This window comes from Drosophila erecta, unplaced genomic scaffold (genome assembly GCF_003286155.1).
Source record: "Drosophila erecta strain 14021-0224.00,06,07 unplaced genomic scaffold, DereRS2 tig00000021-arrow-pilon, whole genome shotgun sequence".
NCBI classification, from domain to species: domain Eukaryota; kingdom Metazoa; phylum Arthropoda; class Insecta; order Diptera; family Drosophilidae; genus Drosophila; species Drosophila erecta.
In genome coordinates this window covers 21,186,723-21,213,458 of record NW_020825198.1, presented here as the reverse complement: position 1 = coordinate 21,213,458, position 26,736 = coordinate 21,186,723, and the positions used below count along the sequence as shown (strand labels likewise).

Genomic DNA, 26,736 nt, shown 5'->3' with positions numbered 1-26,736 from the left:
TGCAATATCATAATCAGAAGCCCCCGCTCCGAGTCCCGTTTCTCCACTATCTGTGCTCATTTAGCAATTCGGATTCGGTGCAACGAACGCGAATCTCGTTCTTTCGCTTTTTGTGGCTTATTTCGGCGAGTGGTTGGTTGTGACGCCCTATCTGGATCTTTTACTCGAGTTACTCTCTTCTGCACAGCGAACAATGTGTTATGTATTGCCTTTTAAACATTTTAGGTAGATATGCACATAGTTTCCTTGCGAATATTTTCAAGAGCATGATGTAGATACTTTTTTATGAAATAACAATAAATAAAATCATCCACCAATCTCCAAGTTTTTCGCTCTGTGTCCATCGATCAGCTGTGTTTGATGTTGCCTCGGCCGACTTGAGGTCGATCCCTTTGTGGGCTCTGCTCCGCTTGCGGATTGCTATCAAAATGCAGAGCTGTCGGTGCTTCACCCTTTGCAGTCGCCCAGTCGCCTTGCCCCCTCTGCCCCTCTGCCCCTCCCGTACTCCGCCCTCCCCCGCTGCACCGCCCGTCCGTCCGCAAAGTGTCAATGCACTTGTTCTTGTTTCAACCGTGCAGCGCGTGTGTGTGCCTTTGTGTTTCTCTGTTTGTGCGACTGCGAGATTATGTGATTGTGTTTGCCGGCGTAGTGCGTGTGTGCTTCAGTGCGTCGTCTTCGCCTCCTGCTGTTTGGCCTGGCCCCCTTGCCCCTCTTGCCCCTTTTCCTAGCACAAGCCGCCGGGCCAAATTTCCCACACCACCTTCCCTTTGCCTTGGGGCACCTAGGTTGCTCAATCCTTTCTGCTTTCCGTTTTTCAAGCACTGCTGTTCCTCCAGCAAACTCTGCACTCAGAAAAGTTCGCAGACTCATTGTGGCGAATTCTTAAGATGTTTATTGTAGAAATATAATTTTACTTACTATATTTAAGTAAAACTGTACTAATGACAAGAACTTGAAGTTATATTTGCCAAGAACCTTTTTTTTCAATAAGTAAGAATATATCTTAGTTTGCAGACTAATTGTGACGAATTTTTAGGATGTTTATTGTACAAATATAATTTTACTTATTTTATTTAAGTAAAACTGTACTATTGAGAAGAACTTGGAGTTCTATTTGCCAAGAACCTTTTTTTCATGAAGTAAGAATATATCTAAGTTATTTCTGGATACCCAAAAATGGCGCTTTTACATATGTATATACCCTTTATCTAAATATTTTAAAATATTGGTCTGAGTATAAGACTCGCCTAAGTTATAATGTATTTCAAACTACTACGATTAGATTGGTTAAATGTATTATCTCAAAATTTCTTGGGATATAACATATCAACTGTTTCCAAAAGAGAGCGCATTTCTAGAAAGTTTCTGGCGGGGCTCTATCCCTCTGCTTGCAACGTCGCCTGGTCGCCGCCTGCCTCGAGTGCCTGGCCAGCCAGGCAGCTCCCCTCCTTTCCTGGGCCCTGCTCCGCCCCTGCTCCGCTCCTGCACCCGTGAATGCCCTGAACCGCCCCTGCAGTTCGGTCGTTGCTTCGTTTGTTCGCTGACTGGCTGGCTGGCTGGCTGCCTTTGCACTTTGGTGCATCCTTGTCTGGCGTTTGAACTTTTTGTGCTGTGTTGTTTGGCGTGCAATCTTTGTTCGGCAGACGTCTGGCTTCCATTGGTATTGGTGAGTATGTGTGTGAGTGCGTCCGTGTGTGCGTGCGTGTGTGTGCAAGTGTGCAGTGGCATTTGACTCCATTTAAAGTTTGTTTCGCTTTATTTTGCAAATAAAATTAACTCCAGCGATTGCCAGAGCATGGAAGTGCAAGTGAAAATTGCTGAAGATGGAGTTGCCAAGTGCCAGAGCTCTCTCTTCCTAGGACTGTGTGTGTCTTGTTTCTCCTCCTCGCTGATTGCTTTTTGTGGCACCTACCATGGAGGAGACGCCCCTTAACCCATCCAATGTCTGGCGTTTGCTAATGAGCTGAGCTGGCTACGCATAAATATAAAATGGGCACACATTAGCTCAAGGGTTACGAGTTTCCGAAGGGGCGAGTTGGTGCAGGAGGAACTCTAAAAGGGATTCGAAAGTGCAGTGGATTGCAGACCTTACAAGTAAGTGCTTCAAATGGACTTTAGCGGAGAGTGGATATACTTTGAAGGTGGATATACTTTGGAATTGTAATCATTGAAATCTATTAATGATGCAATATTAGCTGTTATTTTACTTGGCTTATGGCCACTTTAGTAGTACATATACATTGCAGCAGAGTTAATTAAGACAATTTGCCGCATTAATAGGCTGCCGCCTCTGAAACCAAAATCCTCTGCTGAATTCGTGTTAGGCGTGTTAGACATTTACAGCGACCCCGATCCACGCGTTTAACCCACTTTAAACTTGTCTGTTTTCGGGGCACACAGTCACCGTCATTAGCCAGCCGGCAAAAACTCCATCTTTATCTGCAGATCCATCGCATGTCTCATCGGATGGTGAGACGGAGTCTCGGAAACAGCCTCTGTTTTGTACTTGCTTTTGGCTCCGGTCTCCGCTGAGAGCCATCAACAGCATTTAATAGGCTCATCAACACACGGAGTCGTTGCTGCAGCACCACCCAAGCAAAACCCCCCCACCCGCAGTCGAAAAACCCCTCTTCCAGCACCTAGACAGCCGACAAAAACCACCTGTACAACATTTTAATACATTTTGTAATAAAAACAGACGTCATTAAATGCCGACTCGCAACTAACTGGCGAGATACGCTTCTGTGACTCCAGCCCTGCACCTCCCAACTTTCCCGCGAGTGTGCCTCACACACTCCGGCCCCTCGAAACAGTTACTGCAGACGTCCGTGTCCATTCCGCTCAGTTCAGTTGAGTTCACTACAGACTACGGTCTGGTTTAGTTCTCTGGGGCTTGAATTTACTCGGTTCTCCACTCTGAATTCTCGGTTCTGTTCTGTTTAACGCTCTGAATGGAGCAGCCGACCCGTCTCCATTTGTGGCAGGCCCCACTCATATAGCTACATGGCTATAGCCTCTGTCTGTCAATCACATGTTGTTGGTGTACCCACTTACAAAGTGTTTTTAAAGAGTTTCGCTTCTATTTGTCTTGTGGAATTTGTGTTCATATTTTATAGTGGTTTATCGTCATCTGCATTTATGCGAGATCAACTTTCAAAATGTTTAAACCTTTCCTGTAGTTCTGAGTAATGGTTTTAAGGGTTTCAAAACTAGTTGAATAACTTTTATTTTATTCATACCAAATTCCAGCTTTCCAAGTTGCAACCTTGCATTTATGCTTTGTACAAAATTGTATGTCTGGAATTCACTAGAATTATTCTAGTGCTGCCTATGCATTAAATGCATTTGTTAACCGGACAACTAGCGTGCTACTTTTTCTTCATCAACACCATAGTCATTATCATCTGTGGTTATGCTTGCCACCTTGCCACATTTGCGGTCGGATCTAGAGATCTTTAGGCATACGAAAATGGTATACCCGAGCTACGATTGAGGGCGTTCTTAGAATTTAAAGGTCACTTCTTGTGCTCAACCAGTAGCTCAACCAGTAACTGCAACTGAGTATCAGTTAGTGTATCTTTTTTACTGTATCTCGACCTGCCCATGCAGCGAAGCGAATCATTTTGTGGCGGCTGCCAGTCCAAATCAAAACTAAAACAGTTTGCGGTATATTCTTGGCACAAAACTGTCAATTATGACGAGGGCTAACCAAACACAATCCACTGGCCCACAAAACGGTTTTGAAAGTTCTCCATTCGAGTGGCGAAACCATCGAAACACCGCGCTCTCTCTCCCTCTGTGCAAAATGGGATATTTCGTTATTTCGTTATTTCGTTATTTGGTTACCAATCCATATAAGTTCATTAATGTCAACGGACAATGCGAACCCACCCATTTCGGTTGCTAATGACACACACACAAGGCAGACGAAATAAAATTATAATGAATAAATAACAAGAAATAACAGGCACACAGATACCGAGAGATACAAATGTAGCTGGCAAAAGAAAAAATAAATATGTAGGTCAATTTTGTAATAAACTAGACGGCAAAAGCCAGAACTTTGCGAGAGATTCCCAGCCAGAATCCGTCGGAATTAGAGCTGCAAATGATTTCAGCTGATTCCAGGCAGCACCCAGAGTTATGAACCCCACTTTTTTTAAACTTTTCTTTTTTGCCGTTTTTGTCTTTTGGCCAAGTCAATTACCCTGAGTTGGGTAATTGGCCCCAGCGCCGCTCGCAGCTTAACTGTTAATGGGCGCTTGACTTGGTTTTTGGCTTAACGGTAACAGAGCGACTTTTTGGTCAATGAGCTTGGGATTGGAATTGGGATAGAGATTCAGCAGATTTATATGGCAAGTATCTGAGTGCGAGTGAACGAGTGCGAGTATCTCATGGATACATATTTTAGTGGCTGTGCTAGTTTAGCCCCGCTCGGCAGATGATTTCATGCTCTTCAGATTTAATTGTTATTCATTCGGTCGGTCTGTCGTCTGTGTTCGTATTTTTTTTTTTTTGTATTTTGTGTTGCTTTTGTTTCTTTGCCTTACGTTTTAGTTTCATTTTTGGCTTTGGCCAAACCTTGAACCGCACGCGCTCAGTTTATTGGCCGCTTTTTACTACAAATACCGTTCATTCGCTTCGCTTGGCTTCGACTGACTTTTCGATGATGACGCTGGCGAAGGTTGATTATGAAGATCATCATCGAGGTTCTGTGGGTTATTCGACGAATAGGTATATATTTGCTCAGGCCCAGTACATACATCTATATCCTACTTCTGCTCCTGTTACTGCTGCTGAATTTAATAAAGGTGAAACCTGGCCAAAAACTTTGGGCCCTACTTAACCCAGTTTTTGCAGCGCACCATTTATTTACTAATGCTTTTAGGTACCCTTTACTCAGACTAATTCAATGTGCTCAGCTCAGCAGAAGTATCAATAAGACTGTTCATCGCATTCTTATTAGAGCATGTAGATTACTTGGCTAAAGAGCTAAAACCATAGTATCTCCGTTATAAATGGCTGGTGTTTTATTATAGTGTATTCACCAGTCGAATTACTCTGACCTGTGCATTTGATTCGCTTAGCAAAAAGCTAAAAACGCACAAGGACAACACTTAATGTTAATGAACTCGGCAAACAAGTGCATGAGTATAAGTTCGTGTATTTCTATCTGTATCTGTGTACCCAGCTATCTATGTAGGAGTATCTCGGGGCATTGTTTGTATAGCTTGCGAATTTGTCAACTATTTCATGCGAGGCCCCTGGCCATACGTATGTGGATAGATGGTCGTACTAACAACCATAATGGATGCAATGCAAATGTACATGTTCGCACACAGGCCGATTTTCAACGAGGCTCGAGGAGAACCAGCGAAACCGGAGCTCGAATCGCAGAAGCAGATGCTGCATTGGGCATTAGCCCAATAGGAATCGGCCCGGCTCTATGCACCTGTTCGTTCGCCTGACTCTTTATGTTTCCGGTTCTGATTAGAAGCAGCGGCGGGAATCTTGGGCCCAAGGAATGCAAATCAATTGCCCCACGGGCCAAGGGAGTCAAATCAAAACAGAGGGGCACACACGGCTAAAACGTGCAACCAGTTTCGCAATCGCAAACCAGTTTAGATTGTGCCCAGTTGTAATGTTTAATCCGAACGAAAATGCCAATTGGCAGGCAAATCGGAAGTGTTGGCCCACCACAAAGACAGGAAGTGCGGTGACCCCGCGATGCGGATGATTAGTCAGCGATTGTAGTGTGATAAGTCGACATTGCGTATACGGCGTGTATGCTGCATGCTAAATACACACGCAGCATCTGTAACCCCGGACTTTCTTCCCGGAAATGAAGCGAAAAAACAACAGGCATTTACCATTCAGCTCCTTCCGCGGAGGTTATCCAAAAATAGGCTCTCCTTCTGCTTTTCGATTTCGAAAACTTCACTTAAGCTGGTTTTCTTTTCTCTTGCTTTAATTTCACTGCTCTGCTTTTTGGTTAAATTTTACTTTTTACTCTTTTTGTTGTATTTTATTTTTGGGCAAGGAAGAGGAGTTCTTCTGCTCTCCGGTTTTGAAATTCAAATCACAAAATGGCCCGAATTCAATTTATGCAACCGATTGCTTTGCTCTCGATATATACAATATATTTGTTTCGTATTGACCGCACTTTTATGTGATGTTTTAGGCCGACAATTGATACACACAAATATGTTGGTTTGTTTGTTTGTTTGCCAGCGAATCACTGTTGTTGTTGCTGCTGCTGTAGCTGCTGCTGCTGCTTGATGTTGCTGTTGTAACTTGGGGGCTTCGGAGCGTTCGCGTGCCGCGCGCTTTGAGCAACGAGAGACAACTGAAAACGACAGCGAAACGAAGGCGAAAAGTGGCCAACGTCGCAGTCACTGCCTCGGCTGACGTCGCTGCTGCAGTCGACGGCGACGCCGGCACCAGGGGCTAAGCTTTTACAGTTCGCCAGCAGCAACAACACAGCAGCAGCTGAAGAATACACCAAGCAAAACAAAGAAGCGAAAAGAGCAGTCGACTTGAAAATCAGAAAGAGAGGGACATAAAAACAGAAAGGGAGGGCCTTACAAATCAGAAAGAGACGGCCATAAGAGAGAATGGAGAGAGCTTTTGCTGGGCGCTTTTGCTTTTGCGATTGCAGCATGAACGCGGCAGTTGCAGCGACGCCGGCAGAGCACCAATTGAAATTGAGTAACAAGATTTGCTGATGTTGCTGCTTCTGCTGATGTGTTTGTTGCATGCATCTGCTGTTGCGGCTGCTGCGACTTCTGCGACTGCAAAAGAGGAAAAAGCTGCCTGACCGGTGTTAGATGCATTTGCGTCTGTTTTGCACGTTTTTCTTCAGCAGTTTGGCAATGTAGCCGTTGGCACATAAAATCAAAATGAAAAACGACCCAAGGAAAAGGCAGCCTCCGCTTCAGCCGAAGTTACATAAGCCTTGATTTAGATGACGGCTCAAATGTGCATGTATGCGTGAGCTTTGCAATAAGGAAGTGACTTTTCATGTCAGTGTTGTTGTTTTAGTTGCTTTTCTTGCTGTTGCAGTTGAAATTGCAATTGCTTGCTTTTTTCTTGGATCTGATAGCCCGGGGACAACAGGACGCATCGCTTGACAATTTCCTGCTTTCCAACCGCTTTTCGATAGTTTTCCCACACAAAAACCTAATGACATCCGCTGGATATTTGAAAATCGAGTCAATTTGCAATGAAAGCTTGGCTTTTGATAGCCAAAATGAGGCTGGGTTGTAACATTTACTTATAAAGAGAAAGCGCATAAGGTAAACAAAAAGTGTATTATTTAAATTAATTAAAATATTCTTAATCGACTGAAACTTGTATAAATTTCTTATAAGAATAACTTAAATTTCGCTCTTTTGAGGTGATTTACTCTACTAATTGAGGGCTTAGTCAGTCCTAAGCATGGTTGCGAATGCACTCCCTTAATTAGGGTGGACCGTATTCTTACTCGAAAACCGTTAGAGGAGCTCTGGCTAATTTACAGCACGCAACACGCAGCGGCTAAGTGTGTTTTAAAATCGTATTATGACCCCTCCTCGAACATGGGATTCTCCGGCAAATCTGTACACCGCACTGCCCCTGAAAATTGCACGCGTCTCAAGGGCCGACTTCCTCCAGAAAAGCACTTTTTACCCCTGGCTGGCCATTCGCCCAGTTCCCTGCCCTTTTTGGCATGTCAGGCACGTCTTAACACGCTGCCAGTTTTGATTTAATTTAGTAGCGACTCAGAGATGAGGCGCATAGTCGGGCAACTCGAGTACTTGGTACAGGGAGCCACCATCGATCACGCTCCTCCATCGTCTTCATCGTTTTCATTTCATAAGGCTGTGCATTGAGATCAGCCGCAGTTCAGCAGCTCGAGCAATTTGCCATGCAACCTCAACCTCAAAGTCCATCCTCATCTTCATCTTCATCTTCATCTTCATCGGGTTGATTAAGCAGTTAAGTCGGAGGAGCGCTGAAGGTGTTCCCAACAAGCCGTCAAAGTGGCCGCCACCATGATGATCATCATCGTCAACTGTGGCCACACTCGAGAGCACACAGATCACATCGCCACCACTCCACGCCCCACCCTTCCGCCTTTTCCTTGGCCCCTTTTCCTCTCCCGGCAAAAAGGTCAACGCATTCTGCAAAATCGTGGAGGGAAATGCCACACAACACCAACTGCCACTGCTGCAACATGGCAGCGGCGTGTTAATTGAAGACAGCCACTCTGACGGAGGGGGCTTAAGTGAATCGAAGGGGGCTATACAGCTATAGAGCAACATAGCATTGGCCAGCCTGTTCGAAATCCAAAACGCTTCACTGATTTCTGCGTTGGCAGCGGCCACTCGTCGTAATGCAATGGTTGCTGCCACCGCAGCGCATTTGCAGTTGCTTCCTCATTTCTGTGGCATGCATAAACTCATAACAATACACAAGGAGAAACAGTGTCATTAAACTCCTAACTAATTACAATAAAAAGGTAAAAAACGTAGTCCGTGTTACTCGTGAAGTAAAGGGGTATACTAGATTCGGTAGAAGTATGTATAAGTACTACCTACAGTATGAAGCGTTCTCGACCTATCATCGTTCTCGTCTTCGTTAGTATCACCAAACCGTTAACAACCTTGTTCGAATGCATAATTCTCTCTCTTTGGCAAGCAATTATAAATAAATATATATTGGTTAATCCTATCAGAATTTTAAACATTATCTTGGGAAGCTTATGAAGTTGAGCATTATCTGCCTGATTTCCCGCCCCAGGTCATTGTAATTATAGTGAAAAGGGCTTTCCATGGCTTTGGATAGCCAACTGCAAGCCGTCCATAAAGCCGCTCTAAATTGGTGAGGTTTTGGCGTCTTCCGGGTGGCTGTTGGCCATCAACGACGCGTGAAGTTGCAGGAGCAGCAACATTATCCAAAGTGGCAGCAACCCAAACAGCTGCTTAATCAGGGAACTTGGATACCCAAATCCACTCCCCAGCTGGCTGATAATACCCTGGTACTCGTGCTCGAGCTCGTATTGTCGAAGTCGATGGCCAGAATCGCGGAAGTGCCAAGAAAAATGCGTGTTGCTGCTGCTGATGCAGTGTTGTTGTCGCTGCTGCTGCTGCTGTTGCTGATGCGATGTTGTTGTTGCAGCTGGGCGTTGAACCCAAAGGCGGGTGCACTTGCCGCCGCCTCGGGCGATGCGTTGTCAACTATTTGTGGAGGATTGTGGGGGAATTCTGGGGAATGGCGGCGCATCATAATCATTTATTTTCGCACTAGACAACAACACAAAGTGCGCTGGCTAATTTTATAAACTTATTTTCTTCTGCATCGCCAGTGATTTGTTTTTGTTGCTTGTATTATCTGTATACCCTACTACGAGTAGTAGAGTAAAGGGTATACTAGATTCGTTGAAACGTATGTAACAGGTGGAAGGAAGCTGGCGTTTGCGATCCTTTAAACTATATACATATACTATTTTTATTCTTGATTAGACACACTAAAAATTATAAGAAAATAATGTATACTTTTTTGCATTTCCTTATTTGTTTCTATCGATATGCCAAAGAAATGCTTACATCGTTCGCACTCCCACCAGCTGAGTAATGGGTATCTGGTAGTCGAGGAACTCGACTACAGCGTTCCCTCTAGTTTCAGTTTGCATTTACGTTTTTTATGACATTTACTAAGACATTCTTATGCCGGGCACGTCGGTTGGGAGGGGGAAAACGCACCGAGGGGCGTCCGCAGTGATTGACATTTAGAAGTCAACGTTCGGGTGGCTTTGTTGCTGCTGCTGCGGTGGCTTTGCCGTCATTGCCTTTGTCACCCACCCACCCAAAGTCCCTGCCCCTGAATGCCACCTCTTTCAGTATGCGACGTTTCTTGGCAATTTATCGATGGATTCTGACATTAATTGTGGGAGGGGGTTCCATAATTGCTCTGCGATACCAATCCAGTGGGTGTCTCCTCCATTGCAACTATAATTGCAGTTGAGCCCCATCAACTAATTATTCATATAATGGTTATGGCTTTGTCACAGAAAGTATTTCCTCCGCGGGGAGTTGCCACGAACAATGACAATTTGTTCACCTGTGATCTCCTCGTTTCGGGTAAATAGGTACGAATTACGCAAAAGCTCTCTGGAAAGTTACTGGCTCACAAAAAATGTACGTTTCCTAAGTTGCAAGTGATGCAGAAATGTGTCAATTGCACGGCAAGCTGTGAATAAGCGTTTTTGTTAAGGGTCACGGAGTTCAACAAACTCAAGAAAAAGGAATGTGGTCAATGATTCCGTACCGTATTCTTTGAAAGACTTGAAGAGAATTTTCACGAATTCATTTAGTATATAAAAAAGTCCCAAAGTACAGCAATTAATATCTAAATAATAAGGTAATATATAATGTATCCAATTATCTGCTCCCATTTTGTGATACACTGAAACTGCACACTACACCAAGTCTGGTTAAATTATTTGTAGTAATTTTGTTATAAATATCACAAAATTTGACATCAGACATTTTAGAAATGGAGTTGAAGGTCAATTTTATTTCAAATCGTTATGATGTGTTTGTTTGATCTTCAATCGAAGAAACATAAATTTGAGAGAATCTCTGTTTACATAGCCCGTTTGACTGCCCAAATGGCTCAAATTGCTTGCATTAATTTAATTATACGCCTTGTTTTGTGCCTCCAATAAGTTTTTAGCTCTTTGTAGGTTTAGCAAGGCGACAAGGTGATAATTGAACTCTAAATAGAGGGACAACTGCAGCCGCAATCGGCGGCAACATCTACCGGGCGGATACAAACGAGTTTCGTTGTAATTGGCGGACAGATTGCTCGATGTTGCCGCGGGGCACGCATGCGTAGCACGGCAGCAACATGCGACACACGCGGGAACAATGAGCCGCAGCAAAGGCGAGTGCATAAATTAACATTAGCAATTAGTCAGAGGGAATATGCTGCAACACCTGGGGGCAACGACAAGCGGGGCAGGAACAACAACTGGCAGCAGCTGTAGCATCAGAACAAATCGCAACGCAGATTGACTCATTCAGGCGGCAACAGGTGCTGTTAATATATTAAATTGTTTTACGATCGATTTTTCATTTCTGGCTGAACTGTTTACTCAACTTTTCAGCGTATGCAGCCATAGCCTGGCTAAAAATTGTTTATAAACGAGTCGCGCGCAATAACAACAGTTTGAATACGTAATTAAATAATTAAGCGGCTACAAATTTTGGCAATATTTTATTTACTTTTCGCCGTTCATGTTTGTGTTCTTGCTTTTATTGCATTTTGTGTTTGCTGTTGCGGCTGATTCGCCTCGCGAAAAGTCATAAACACTGCGAGCAACGCCCGGTTCCCTGGGCAAGGAGGGCTACTTCCGGAGGGGATTTCGGCTGGGAAGTTGGCCATTGGCAGCGGAAGCAGCTCACCAGTTCAGCGCCAAAGCCAAAGCCACAACGGCAGCGGCGACGGCAACGAACGACGACTGAAAGTGAAAGGCGGCGGGGGAATTTCGAAGGAAGCGGAAGGCTGGCGCTCGGGGAGCTCAATCGCAAGCGGAATCGAAATCCGTAGGTTTGCTGAACCTCGTGAGGAAATCGATGAGAGGTTAATGAGATCCAGAGCGATATTCGTGAACTGTAAGCCTTGGGGTGAGCACTTCAGATAAATATAGAAGTATTTGTATCCCGCTTTTGCTGTTGCTGTTGCACATCTGTAATAACATTTGTTACCGTAGGGAAGTTGAACATTGGTAATCAAGTTTCCAGAATACAAATCTCCATCGCTCTGCCTGTTGCCAAGTAGTAGTACCCTTTCGCGAGCGCAACAATGGCGAAAATAAAGCTGTGATGCGTCCCAACAAAAGACAATTTTTAGAAGCGCAGAAGCAGAGCGAGCAGCCACAATAGGTTGTCAGTCCAAGAGCCAACAACCGAACAACCAGCAACAAGCAACAACAACCAGCAACAATGAGCATTCGCTACAGCGGGCAACGGGGTCTGGCTCTTGGGTTTGGACTCAGATTGGCCCGGCCAACTCGGTTGGCAAGTGACCCAGTTTACGCCACAATTATAAGCCAGCCTTGCTCTCCGGCTTTTGCTGTTGTTGCCGGTGTCACTGCGCAGGCGCAGCGGCAACATGAAGTTTTGGCAGCAACAGTTTCGTTTCGCACTCGATTTTGGGCGTCTAGAAGAATCGTGGCGAACGAATCTCGGATCTTTGCAGCTGACATTTGATAGTTGGCTTTCAAATTGACTACAATTGAGTCGAGAGCAGTTTGATTCTGTGTTACTATGTCGCCTTGGCGGTTGATGTTGCTGCTGCTGCTGCTGGCAGTGACAGCAATGTGCCCATTCCCAAGCAGACAGACAGGCAGGCAGATTTTGTCCAAAAAGTTCTTCGGGCCGCTGGCGCTTTAATTGCATTTTGATTTGCGGCCAAAGTGACTGACGGCCGCATTAGGATCAACATGGTAGAAAAGCGGAGAAAGAGAACATGCCGGAAGGTTTTCAGCTAGCCTACTCAAACAATTTTCTCACATCATTTTGATGGCTTTGGATAGGAGTTCAGAGCGGAGTTCCTAGAGCGCTGACAAACAGAAGAGTGGTACCTCTTCTTCAGAACACCTTTTGCTTAGGCAAGTTTTAGATGTTTCGACAACTTTTTCAGTTTTAAAATATATCTTTATTTAATCGACTACACAAAGGGAGTCCTCAAATTTACATTATATGCTCCGATTTACTAACTTTCAATTGAACCCCCTTTTCTGCACAAGCAAATAGCTTACAGAAGACAGGCAGTAATTAGCGCAAAGTTGTATAGCATTTTTGTATTCATGTTTCCCACTTTCCCTCTTCAATTTGGCCCAAATGTGAATAAATGTCCCTAAAAGTTGATCAAATTGTTTGAGAAATAATTGGCTAAGGCAAAGAAGGCAGATGTTGCAGCCGGCAAAGGATGGTTGCTGCTGCCACTGCTGCTGCTCCTGGCAGCAATGTAGATATTGCCACAAAATGCCGCATGCCAGCATGAAAACTTTGGGTCGGCTGTGTGTGAGTGTTATGTGCTTTGTGTTTGACCCAAATTCCTGTAGAACCATGCAAAGTGTTGCTGCTGACGACGCTGCTGCTCCTGTTGCTGTTGCTGTTGCTGCAACATCCGAAATGCAGTTTCAGCTCGGTAAGCAGCGCGCTATTTTCATCTTTTTTTGCGTTGTACTTTGTGCTGCTGCCAACAAAAGCTTTGCAAATTAAATAAAAGTCATGCCACGCCCACTCATATACACACAGACAGCATAATTGCGTTTTTCGTTTTTTTTTTTGCCGCGGGAAAGGTAGGGTAGGGTAATAATGGTTTGACCCATTAAAGTCTGCAACTCCAGCTTTCGCACAGGGAAACGCAAATATTAAAGTTCGTTTTAGGCTTTCAACGATTTTATCAGCTTCTAAGCCAACTTAATTGGAAAATCTCTCACGGCAGCTGCAAAAGGCAATCGACCAACAGCAATTGCCAGCTGCAGCATTGCCACAACCCATAAGCCATAATAACCCCATCCGATTCGACAAAGTCTGTGGCAAGTCTAATTAAAGCGAGCAGGCAAAAGTCCAAAGGCGCCTCGAAAGCTGCCACCGCCCACCAAGCTCAGTTGCAGCCGCAACAGCCCATTCATGCCGCAAACAAAACTGGCCTTAAGAGCAATTTAAGTAAATTATTGAACTTTCCATATGCATCGGGCAGAGGAAAAATCGCAAGGTAAAAGCCCACAGAGAGGAGTCACTAAAGTGATGTGGGGTCATGAAAAGCATGAAAATAAAAATCTTTTAAGCCCTAAAACGAATCTGCAATGCTCTGTAGGGGAGTCCATTTACCAGGGCAAATGAAATGTGCCAGTTTAAGAGGGATGTAAGATTAAGGTCTTATTGCCACAAAAATGTATCACTATGTGTTGGATCTGGGAGAATGTTACTGATTAAGTCAACAATGGTTTTAAACTAACGTGCTTAAATTAAAATGCTTTCAAATATTACAATTTACAATTAAAATTCCTTTTAGGAAGTTTAAAAGCGTTTTTCAGAAATATCCGTCCAGTGCAAACCCATTAACTGTGGCACAAGCAAACTCTGCGATTTGGTCGTGTGGTTCGTGGGGCATTTCCTTGTGGTTCGCTCTCCGTGGGCGTCGGGGAAAATTAAGGAAATGTTTGTTCAACACTGCGGGCCTCGACTCTTGGCAAGACAAATGCCATAAAAAATTGCAACAAATGTTGCAGCCAATAGACGCGGCTAATAAATGTTGCTCGCGTGCAGCAACAGCAACAGCAACTGCAACATCAGCAGCAACAGCAGCAGTGACAGCAGCAACGGCAACTCGCATTTTGCCTGATTTTATGTGCCGCTCTCTGGTTTCCGATCTTTTTGGGGCAATTAATTGCGCAACATCAAATAAATTGCATTTGAAAGCCAAGGGATTCCTGGCGCAGTTGTTGCTGCAGCTTTAGCTGCCGTTTGTTGTTGCTGCTGCATGTTGCCCATGCTGCTGCCGCTGACAACAGTCATAAAAACTAATTTCGCTCTTGGTCCGTGGGTGGATGTCGGCTTTGCAGGAAGTATTTCCCAGGCCGGCAAGGGGAAAGCCCAACCAAAGTTAACCCAACTTCAACTGCATCTAAGCTGTGGTTTCCGCCCGTCTGGACTCTGAGTGGTTTATGGGTGCTTGGCTAAAAGGTTGGGCGTATTTGAAACCCGTTTTAAGGCTGGATAGCCGGCCTGTGCTCGCGAATTGAGCTTTTAAATAGGCGAATTATCTTAAGTATTGGTTCTTCATCGTTTTAGGGCCATTAGCTGACTAGTTAACCGGTGCTCGCTGATTCAATTATTAAGAGAGTATCAAGCTTAAAGGATTGAACTGTGCATAGTGGATGTTGAACTAAGTGGGTTGGTGCACCTATACATTATTTAACCTCTACTACTTTTTAATTGCTTCTTACAAATTTGAATAACAGTCAATTAATTAATAAATGCACACAATAATGAACTCCATCGAGCTCATTATGTTTGTTACCAAAACAATAGCGCAGCCCTAGTTTCTTTCGGTGTAGTATGAATTGCTCTTCTAAAACGGTATCTTGCAGTTGCCAATTTCCACTGACAGTCAACTGACACAATCTGCGATCTCTTGGCAGAAATCTGCCAGTGGTTTTGCAGCTAATAAAGTTATCAAGGGGCAAAAAAGCGACAAGGTGCAGCCCCTTCACTTTGGCCCCAACAGTTGGCATTTGAGATTTGGCATAATCATATTTCTTGCCAGTAGTTTAGGTTTAGTACTTACAATCGCGGCTCATGCCAGCGGAAAGGCATTTCTTGAAGCGGCAGTACTGGCAGCGATTGCGGTTCAGTCTGATGACCAGACACTTGCCGTCCCGCAAACAGCGATATTCGATTTGCTTTTGGATGCTGCGCCGAAAAAATCCCTGCCAGGAAAATAAAATAGATAAAATGCACTCGTACGGAGCTGTACAAACTCACCTTGCAACCCTCGCAGGAGGTTACACCATAGTGGTAGCCCGATGCCTTGTCGCCGCAGACTTTGCAGGGCACAAATGATTTCGAGGAGACGCCGTTGTTGTTGCCGCTGCCGTTGTTGCTGCTGCTGTCCGCTAGGCCAAAAGATTGCTGCTGCTGCTGCGGGTGCTGCAACTGCTGCTGGTGTTGCTGCTGCTGCTGCTGCTGTTGCAGCTGTGTCGTCGCTAGTGACTGCTGCTGTTGCTCTGCAAGGGAAAATCGCATTGGTTTACAGATTTCTTCCGCTGGAAAGTTGTCCAGCTGGTCGCTTATGCAATGGCACATTGCTCATACGCCGTGTGCGCAACATGCAACATGTCGCAGTGCAATTTGCCAAATGAGTTTGCTGTCACTGCCGCCTTATCACCCACTCGCCATCGTCCGAAATGTCACCCACTTGCAACACGGGGCAGCCACAATCACAGTCAATCGACAAGTGTCACCAGTAATGGACTTAAGCCACCTAATGGCTAAATTAGATTTTTCCGGCAGCTTTAAGACTCCCATCTTAATCAACCTGAAGTCGGCTTGCGATTAAAGTGGCATCCAATGGCCACAGAGTGCATTCAACTTCCAGGCGATGTGCGATAAGAAGAAATGCCAAAAAATCACGTATACGCCACCGCCTACAGTAAATTGCCTGTAAAAACGGCAGTCACGAGGAAAGTTGCAGCCGCACAATTTTCACAGTGCGAGCGCCGAAAAAAATTAGCATTGCAAATTAGGGAAAAACAAGAAAAGAAAGAGCAGAAAATCAGCAAAGGAAAACTGGAGCCAGCCAGCAATGTTTGCTTCTTGGCATTTCATTTCGAATTCAATTTGACTGCATGTCTCGCTGCTATTTTTCGCTTTTCTAATGCAAGAGGAAGAGGCAGAGGCAAATGAACTAAGCGCGGAGTTTGAACAGCCTTCTATTGTTGTTGTCGTGAGTTTTTTGCAGGGTGTTGTTGGTGTTGCTGGTGTTGCTGTGCACATTGGCGTTGCCACACCTCAGAAATGCGAAACAAAATGAAGTTAATGTGGATACACGCGCCGAAAAACCGGCGAAAGGAATGAGAAATGTTGGGGCACACCGAAAAAAGTTTTAATTTATTTACTAAAATATCTTGGTGCTTGTTCCAAGAAACTGTTCTTTACAAATTTGGCAACGAATATTATTCAAAAACGTTTTTACCAAAAAAAGTCTTAAAGCAAACCTACCCCTCTATCCGATAACAATGTTTAAACAATGCATATTATTTTTCCAGTGCATGGCGCGTTACGCTCTTGTGCAATTGCAAATTGAATTTTTACCATTGGAGTGCAACAACAATTACAACTACAGCAGCAGCGTCTGGAAAATGTCGTCGGCCCGGGCAGGAATGAAAAAGAGAAGAAAACGCAAAGGAAACTCAAGTGCCTGCTTTTCATTTTCGCGCCGCGTTCAAATGCAAATCATTTGGTGGCTTTTGTAAGTTGACAATTTGAAACGCCATTGTTTATCCAGCCGAAGAAAAAGGGGTGCGGGTTGTGGGTTGGCTGGCTGGTGGAAAACTGCTTGGCATTTCCGCGTTGTCAGACAAGTCAGAGGCAGGGACGATAGACGACAAAGACTTCATATTTCCTCGATTTTTTCCCATTTCACATTTCCCCTTTCCATTTTTATTTTATGCATTTATCTGGCCGAAGACAACTGATTGAGTGGAGTGGACAACGAGCGATTGCAGACACTATTTGCCGTGCGGAAAGCAGTCGAGATTTCGACTGATTTTCCTTGGTAAGTTCCCTGTTTGCGTTTTCCCCAGCACTTTCCTAGCTGATTTCATTTACATTCGCTTGCAACTAGCCGCTCTAATTGACGCAATTAAATGTTGCCGTCTCAGGACGAAAAATGAATCCAGGCGATTTGCAAGTCCAGCCAAGATGAGTTTGCACAAGTGCTAATCGTTTTAATGGTCGACGAAGTATGCACCGAAGATGTAGAATTTCTAGTTGCTTGAAAAATAAAACATTTTACTCTTATTGTAATACTAATCACAAAAAATGAACACCCCATAAAAAAAAAATAATTCAGCAATAATTATACATATTTTAAAAATGATTTTAATTTAGCATATTCAAAATTTTTTTTTAAATGGTATCGGGAATTTTAAAAGTTTCTTTCTTTATTTGAAAATATTTCTCGGTGTAAGCAGCAGCTGACCCTAATAGTTATAAAGCCTAAGTTCGTTGCATTCCGTCTCGGTTTCTAGTAACCATTCGTTGAAGCCACCACCTACTCCCGGACGACTGGCTAATCCCATTCAAATGCCATCATCCAAGGCAAAATGAGAGCCGAGACCAATTCCAGGCGATTTATGAAAATGAAAACATATTTTCCGCGGCTTTCAATTGCACTGCTCGCAATCAGAAGAGCAAAGGCAACGGAAAATTCAACCCCATTGATGGACCTGCAACATGAAAAGCAATTTCCTCATACTAAAAAAGAAACTTAAACAGCAACAGCGATTGGCCAATAGCAGCGAATTATATTCATTTTCACATTTTTCCTGCTGCGCTTTAATAGTTTCCTCAAAAGGAGAAGAAACCGAAGCCCCAACGACTTTCAATTGCTGTTACGGCTATTATGCAATGAATGCAAATTTATTGAACATAATTTCCAAGAGCGACAACAATGGTCCGTAGTAGAAGAGACGACAACGCGGAAGAGTCGCTGTGTCAGTTGCAAGTTGCAAGTTGCACGTACCTTTGTTCAGATGCGCAACAGATGAAGATGTTGCTGCGGGGTTGACGACGCTGTTGTTGCTGCGGCTGCTGCCGTTGCTGCTGCTGACCGCTGACGAGGAGGAGGATGCAGAAGAGGATCCGCAGGACCCCGAGGATCCGGAGGAGGAGGCCGACGAGCAGCCGCTGTCCGGCGAAGAGTGGGCACCGCTGGAGGAGGGGGAGCTGCTGCTGGTGTTGTGGTTGCTGGCCGGACCGAACTGATGCACACTGCTGATGGTGTACAGAGCACCTCCACCATTGCTCAGCGTGCAGTTGAGCTGATGCTGCTGCTGTCCAGGGTGCTGCTGCTGCTGCTGTTGCTGGTGGGTGTGCTGCTGCTGCTGCTGCTGTGGGCCTAGGCTGGCTGCAACACTCTCTGCTGGGGCTGCTGTTCTATAGAAGTCGTCGCAATGCAACAACTGCAATGGATCAGCTTCAATGGCACTTAGGCAATCCTCCAATTCACGGTGATGCTGCTGCTGCTGCTGTTGCGGAGGCTGATGTGTTTGCTCCTCCTCTTCCTGCTCGGATTCCAAGCTATTGGCCTCACTGTAGGCCCCTTGGGTGGACGAGTCCTCCGGTGTGTCGAAGAAATGCAAATTAAAGTCTGAATTTGCATTAAAATTGACCACCGGGAGCAGAGCTTCCTCGTCTTCCTCTTCGTCTTCTTCCTCCTCGTCCTCCTCTTCGTCCTCTTCTTCCGCCTCCTCTTCGCTTGGCTGTTCCTCCGCGTCCCGAGCGAAATCCTTGATGAGGTCCTCCTGCTTAACTTGGAGCTGCTGCTGCTCCGAAGACGAGTGCTTCACACAGGTTTCGACCAGGAGATTGGAGCGGATTTGTGCCTGTGCCTCCAGCTCTATTTGGTATACATCCATGTTGCTCGGATCGGATCGGTCAGATGGACATCCATCATCTTCATCATCGTCCTGCTGGTGGAAATCGACGTTGGCAACCTGCGAGGGCGCCTGCTCAGCATTTTTATGGGAAATCTCAGCGATTTTATATCTTTTGCACTTTATGGGGAATCCGGAGAGGGGGTTTCGAAAAGATTCATGGTCTTTCAGGTTTTCTTCGCTTTTGTCAGCTGCGGCTTAATTAAAAAAAGGAGTTAGGCTTTAGCATATGGCAAAGTCCTTCAAAAGAAAGTGCTATCCATTTTTAAAAGCTAGTAGGTAATTTTTAAACTTTTTAACTTTAAATAACCAATCCTAATATATGGCATCAATAATAAGTATGACATTAACACTACGTCTTAAAAGAAGTTTACAAATATACCTAACCCCAAGTCTTTAATATTTGGCAAGTATTCCCTATTTCATATTTTTATTCAATTATCACTATCATTCCGCATTTCCCTTTCCCAATCCCCTCGTTAAGTTTGTCACTTGCACTTAGCCTTCGTAGCAGCTTGTATTGCATAATTTCTCAATTCACTTCCGTGTTGTTTTCGAAGTCCTTCGTTTCCAAGTTCAAGATAGTTCCCAAATCGGGCGGTCGTTTTGATATAGGCTCGTTATGAGGCGGTACACTCGCGGGTCGATTTTATTATTATTTGGGGGAAATGGTGATCGCGCGTACGAAACTCTCGCCTCGTCGAGATCCAAGCGCCAACTTCGCAGCGCTCCAAATGCGCCAGGGAAAATCCAAGCCAAACTGCAGAACCTACGACAACACACAAAAGTCCAAGACGACGACGGAGCAGCGGCGCAGAAGAATAAGAACGTGGCGCTCTGCGCCAGTGTGAGTGACAGTGCTCCAATGTGTGTGTGTGTGTGTGTGTGGAAAGAGCAGGAAAATAGAATGCAATGCGGCTGTGTGGCCCAATGGAGTGGGAAAACTGCGAAGCGCCGCCGAGGCGGAGTCTCTGGAGGAGATCGGGGGAGCAGATCGGGTGGAGAGAGTCAATGTGCTGCGAGCACTGGAGGTTCTATCTTTCTAATCTCCACCAGCAACAGCAGCAGCCACACAAGCTGCAACAGCAAGAACTGCAGCCACATTAGAAGCTGCTGCAGCAATAGAATCGGCAACAGCAGCAGCAACTGTTGCAACAGCGACAGCACAACAGAACATGCATTGCCACTCTCGCTGTTGCCGCTGCATGTTGTTGCTGCACTTTTCCATTTGCAAACTCTTTTCCTGGTTGCTATTTTCAATTTCTATTGCCGCTGCCGGCGTCGCTGCCGACGCCGGCGTCGACTTCCAACGTTTCCAAGTGCAACAACACATCCACTCAAGATCAATTTCACACACACCAGTGCAGCGAGTGAGAGAGAAAGAGAGGCACGCGAACCGTTACTTAGTTTGCACTATCCTCGAGGGAGAGGGCAATGGGCCTGTATGTGTGCGCAAGAAAGAGAGAGGGCAGAAGTGGGGGCGCCTTTAAGGGGGGTCAAGTCAAAGAACCTTCAGCTGAGCAGGCAAGAAAGAGAAAGGGCGAACGGCGACGGCAGAGTGGGAGAGAACATTCTGCAATGCGGAAGTTTAAATGTAGCATGTTGCTCCTGCGTTTTTTGCGCTGTTTTCCACCCAAAAGAAAGTGGAAAACTGCAGTTTTTGGCACGAAAATACTCTCGACAATTATTTTTGAAGATCAAATAAAGTATACATATCTAGGAATTTTCTTCTGGGTCAAACCGATTCGAAAATGATAAACTTACAATGCCAAAGTTTGTCGAAAAATAAATAAATTTTTACGGAAAATGAAATGTATAAACGTTATTGGCCCCACAGATACAAAAATAATATAATTACAAGGGTGAAAGGAATTAAACGCATTAAAGTAGATACATAATATAATAACATTTACAGAAATCTTATAATTTGGAGCTACCCAATAGTACTTTTCCCTAACGTTTTCCTGACTATTTTCCGCAGTTTTCCTGACGAATAAGTGGCGCAAAAGGGAACCAACGAGAGTCAATGATCAGCGGCAGCAGCGACGTCAACTGCATGCTAGCTTGCCATTTTTCCAACGGGCAGCAGCGAAAGCAACCAGAAACTGTAAATAACAGGAAAACGGCAACTGGGCGATCGGTGGAGCCGCATATCCACGATCCTCCGCGAAAGCGAAAAGCCAGCGCGCAGCCGAGGTACGACGACCAATCGAAGCGATAACTCCGCCGCCCCCACCGATACACCGATTCACCGATACACCGATACAGCGATACAGCGATCCAGCCCGGCTGTGGCATGCTATAGCACACTATATGTCCGATTGCGTCGGGCGATAAAACCTGATCTCCGCAGACACACCGATACGCAACGCACACTGCTCCAGAGACGCTCACCCATACAGGCGCAGTTGCGATGACGACGAACCAGGAAGAGAAAAATGAAAATGCCGCTCGCGAAGATTGTGTAATCGAATCGAGTGAGTGTGTGCGTGTGTGTGTGAGTGAGAGTTGTTTAAAGATGGGCGGGTGAAAAGGGGAGCACTATTCTTATTATTACTGCATTTCACTTATCATCTCACGGGCGGTGAGGGGGTAGTTGCCTTGGCTTCTTCGCCTTTTTCGCGTTTATTTATTTTGCTATTGTCGGCTCCACGTTCGCCGCTTTAAGTTCAATGACTTGTGGGCAACGTCATGGGCAACATTTGAGACAACAGCAGAAACAGCAACAACAAATGCGCAGAATGCGTTTAGTTTAAATCATTTGCTTATTATTATGCCACTGCCGACAGCCTTTAGATTCTACACAGACCAAAAGAGATCAGTATAATAATTAGAAAGGCTGCATTAACTGTCAACAACAAACCTAGTTATTTGAGCTTATTTATTTATTTAAAACAAATGATATAAATTAAATTGAAAAATGTTGTAATTTAATTTTTTCGTTTTTCCATAACGTATGCTCTTTTATGATATGCAGTACTCTCTCATCTAAAATCATTTTCTTGTAGTGCAGTTTCTTGATTTCAGCCTCTTGTGCTGATTCTTGTTTACTTTGCGCATTTTTCACTCGCCACCATTTGTTGCTATTGTTGTTGAGGCCTGACTGATTTTGATAGCACTCGGCTGGTAAACAAACTTTGCCTCAATGAACGTTAGAAATTATCACTCGATGCGCGACGAGGAATGGAGGGAAAAGTTCGCCCAGTTAAAGATCAAACAACGACCGAATTTAAGCGGAACAGCAAACAACTGAAGTTCGCAACTCAGACTCAAAACAGGGGAAATGATCTTGATCAAGCATATATGTATGTATATGCTTGAAGTATATACATATGTATATCAAAGGCTCGAAAGGCTTCCATATACCTGTTGCATACTTTCCAATATACCCTTTTACACCACGATTAAGTAGTTTAACTATTATATTTCCATCCCCATATGTACATTATATTTCCATCTGCTAGTGCAGAATACCAGAAAGCACAAATTGTAAAAAGATGCGATGCCCATGCAAACGTCAAAGGCAGGAAAAGCAACGAATGCACCTAACAAAAATGTGGAACCTTACAACGAGAAATAGTATCTGCATGTATATAAGATAAATTAAAATCTTACAGTCATGTTTATACAATATTTGGATGGACAGAAAGCAAACATAACACACCAGCAATTGAACAAGTTCTTAATTTCTTTAACTCTTTAATTTATTATTTTAAAGTGTGTTGTCGGAAACAAAGTGGATTTCGCTCAGTGCGCCGTCGGAATCTGGGACAGTTTGTGTCGGGATGGGCTGGCACCTCCAGCCAACACATTTCACTGGGCGCTGGTGGCATGTAGAGTAAACTAAGCCAAAAGTGGCGGGGTTGGTATCGAACTGGGGAGCAAGAACTGGGGGCGGCGAGTGTCAGCAACCTCAATAAAATGTTGCCATTCCCTAGGTCATGATCTGTTTTGTGGGCAGCTATAAATAACAGCCGCCGGGAAATGCAATCAAACGAAACGGGAGTAAGCCGGGGGCTTGGGGTGGGCGCCACTCACCCAGCAGGATGTCACTGCATCCCGATCCGGAGTGCGAGCTCAGCGAGGAGACGTGACCGTCCGACGGACTCTGGGGCGGTTCCCTCAGCGGGCTGCTGGGCGTGGTTGGGGGCGTATTGAGGCAACGCTGGCTGCCCAAAGCTATCGACTGCGAGCCGGTCGGCGATTCAATCTTGATGTAGCAGTTTCCAATCACAGGCAGTCTGCAAAATGTATTTGAAATAAAGTGATCAACAGTGATTCAATTTATTGGGTTCATTTTTATTCAGACTTAAACAATATATTTCAACGAATTTGTAAATAGTTATGGCCAAGTCAATATACATTTTGGTGAAAGCCCGAAACTTATTTTACGGTGTGCTTAAGTGCTTTATCTAACTTTATTATATTTTTACTAACTTAAAATTTGTAGAGTGAAGTGAAATATATGTAGTTATAGATTTTTCCCAAGGTGAAGAATTGTTAAATTTTTAAAGGGTTGCAAAGAGCAAATGATTAGAGTAAAATACAAGTATATACTTATAATAGCGTTGCAACTATAATCCGGGGGTGGTGGAGAGCTTGCCTGCTTGAGTTTCCCCAATGTCAATGCCAAAGGTAATTGCGGCTCGAGAAAAGCCGCAGTGTTGCTTTAAAATTCAAGTAATTATCGTTGGCTTGAGTGGCTCGCCCTGCAGACCCATCCCTTGCACATTTCGCTTGTACGTTTTCAACTCTTTTCCCCATTTTCCGCTGCCATTCGCCCTCTTGCACTACCCGCTCATCTATTGTACGTAATTGATTGGAAAAATGGCCATTCATGTTAAGTGCAGGCGGCTATGGCCATTTATTCCAAGAGATATATCGGCGGGAGGGGCAAGAAGCCGGGCTTCTGTATCGGCCATCTCTCTCCTGGCACAATTCTTAACTCGTTTTGCCTCGTAATTGGCCATTTTCCCTAGTTCAGGCCCCACACAGAATTTATTGAGCATCAGCGTCCAGTTTTCCACCCACTGTGATCGATTGTTGTTTGGTTGTGTTGAAACTTAAGGAGGTTTTTGTTTGCCTAAGCAATTCTTAAAGCTGGCCAGCTTGCCGAGATTTATTGCACTTGCATCTGAAGTTGATGGCACCATCAGCAGCTAGGCTGTGACAGGGGCAACACATTTAGCTGGCCGTATAAATCAAGTATACGCAATCTGCATTACTCATACGCCCTGTGGCTTAAGCCAAACCAATGGAGAGCGCCTGCAGCAAGAGGATAAAAATCAATAGATGCTTTGCATGTGCCGCCGTCCTGCCATCTACACATCCTGCGGCTGCCTTTCGCATTTCCACATGCCCTTTCTGTATTCTCTAACTTTTTTTTGCCTTTTCCACTTTGTGGCAGTGATGCTGCTGCCTGTCATTGCATTTAGTTGCTGTTTCCCTCCTTGTGTGTAGTTTGCCTTTGCAATATTTCCACGTTGTTATGCACTTCACACAAGAGGAAGACACTCGGGCGTGCTTTTGTTGCTGGTATTGGGTTGCTGATGCTCCTGCTGCTCCTGCTGCTTATATTGTCACAATATTTTCGCTTTTCAATGCGCCGCTCGAAAGCACAAGTGAAATATTTGCCCATGTGGCATTTCAGTTTTAGTTTTAGTCTTGGCAAGGAGCCCTCCGCCACTTTCTTCGGGCTTGTTCTTCCCAACGGCTTTTGTGTGCGCTAATGTCTGCAAAATGAAACACTTGATTTATTCAGGCAACCCATCGATCGCATTGAGGATTTTCATTTATCTATGTTATGCCTGTATATTTTTACAAAGGCTGCGCCTTTTGCGGGGTAAATCTCATCATTTGCTATGCACTGTCGTCGTTTATTTCCATCCGCCTGCCATGTAATTTTCACATTTTTACTCATCAACGCCAACGTCATTCTTCACGAGATTGTCCGCGGCCCCCCATCGCCCATTTCCATTGTGTGGGCGTGGCAAGCCGGCTACAGCAGCACAAGCAGCAGCAGCAGCAGCAACAATAACTACGGCTGCACCACAGCAGATGCTGCCTGCCTGCAACTGCGGCTTTTGTGTGTGAAGGAAGTAGGTTAGTGGCTCACTCGTCAGCCAAATGAATGATGGAGTAACTGCGGCAAACTGTGGCTGAAAAGTTCCCATTCTCTTCATGCCTGCAATGTTTTTTTCATTTCATCCCGGGCAATTGTATGGTTAATTGAAATAAGGGAGATAAAACAGAAAAAAATGAAAGCACAAAAGGGGGCAACCACTTTGGCTCAGGTGTGGTCATTAAATGGGGCATGTTTGCGCACTATTTTTAAGTACTAACCTGGTTTTGATGGGCTGCTGCTGCTCCGGATTGTGCGACTTCTCCTTGATGTTGTGAGTCAAACCAGTGGTGTTTGAATACTCCATGGATTGCCGGCCCTCCAAGGGGCTGGCTGTTTTTCCGAGCTGTCACTAAAATACATTTAAGCAGCTGCACCACCGATTTTGGTCCGAACAAGAATGATTGCAAGCCTTCCAAGTGAAAGTATGGACCAAACGCCTTTTTGCGCTGCGCCTAAAAGATGCTACTAAATGTTTCACTTTCACTGCATAACGTATGTGTGTGTGCGATTGCCTGTGTGTGGGTAAATTTGGAATGTAGAGCTTTTGGGGTTCCTTTAATTTTCATTTATTTCACGTATGCACTTCACTCCACCAATTTTCTTTGATGTTTCTTTTGCAATCTCATTGGGAATCCTTTGCGGAAATGCTCTTGCCGTTTGGCTGGCTGCCGTCATAACTGCCGTGGAATACTGTAAATCGGCTTTTGGCCACTGCAGCTTGCCGTTTTTCCGTTTCGGCCCGTGCGGAGACCGAGCGACCAGCCTCTGGGCCCGAAAAGCGCCGACGACTAGAACAGCGACATGACGACGGCGACAACAAAATGCAGCAAAAAGTTTTTAAAGCTGCAGCAGCAACAGCAACACAAAAAAGGACCTGCCACAGGATGTGTGCGGCAGGAGGCAAGAGCGAGCCAGCAAAACAATCACATGGCTCGGTGCAAGCTTACCGCAGCAACAACATTCTGGCCCGAATGAAGCGTTGCCGCAAAAACATAAACAGAGAGGCGCTAGCCGGTGAGAGCCGGGCCAGGAGAAAACGCGGAGAAAGGCTTAAATGTATAAAAAAAAAAATAAATCTTAAAAAATATATGTACATGTACATGAATATTAGAAAGTTATATTTTTAAACCAAATATTTGTTTAATTATGAAGGGAAATTTATAGTACCAATAATATTTGTATCTTATCGACTTGCAAAGTACTTTGAATAATGAAACAAACAAATGAAACAAAATAATGGCACAAACATAAATAATAATTATATTATAAATGATTTAAGCTATATTCAATGAAAAAAGTCATTAAATATATTGCAATTTTCTCTTATGCGCTTTAAACATAAATTGAGAAAAAAAAAAAAAAAACTTTAGAGGCTGATTTTATATGAAATAGAGTA

At 44.5% G+C, this 26,736-nt stretch overlaps 2 protein-coding genes across 8 annotated transcripts in view; both read right to left on the bottom strand.

Moving 5' to 3' along the window:
• LOC6546274 (ecdysone-induced protein 78C) overlaps positions 1-20,317 on the bottom strand; it is a 31,967-nt gene extending 11,650 nt beyond the window's left edge. Inside the window, exons 1-4 of one of the 7 annotated variants that reach the window (XM_026977192.1) lie at positions 19,599-20,317; positions 18,304-19,413; positions 15,543-15,784; positions 15,346-15,487 (exon numbers count right to left, since the gene is read on the bottom strand). In XM_026977192.1, coding sequence (XP_026832993.1) covers positions 15,346-15,487; positions 15,543-15,784; positions 18,304-19,198 — 1,279 coding nt within the window. In that variant the 5' untranslated portion in view covers positions 19,199-19,413; positions 19,599-20,317. The remainder of the gene's footprint in view (positions 1-15,345; positions 15,488-15,542; positions 15,785-18,303; positions 19,414-19,598) is intronic. The other 6 variants (XM_026977190.1, XM_026977191.1, XM_026977193.1 and 3 more) reach the window with 6 other exon arrangements.
• Positions 20,318-22,761: 2,444 nt separating this feature from the next.
• LOC113563863 lies at positions 22,762-26,113 on the bottom strand. The gene is made up of 3 exons (XM_026976406.1): positions 25,559-26,113; positions 23,255-23,457; positions 22,762-22,799 (listed from the first exon to the last, which is right to left on the bottom strand). The coding sequence occupies exons 1-3, from the start codon at positions 25,642-25,644 to the stop codon at positions 22,762-22,764; spliced, it is 327 nt and encodes a 108-aa protein (XP_026832207.1). The 5' UTR covers positions 25,645-26,113.
• Between the last annotated feature and the right edge of the window lie 623 nt (positions 26,114-26,736).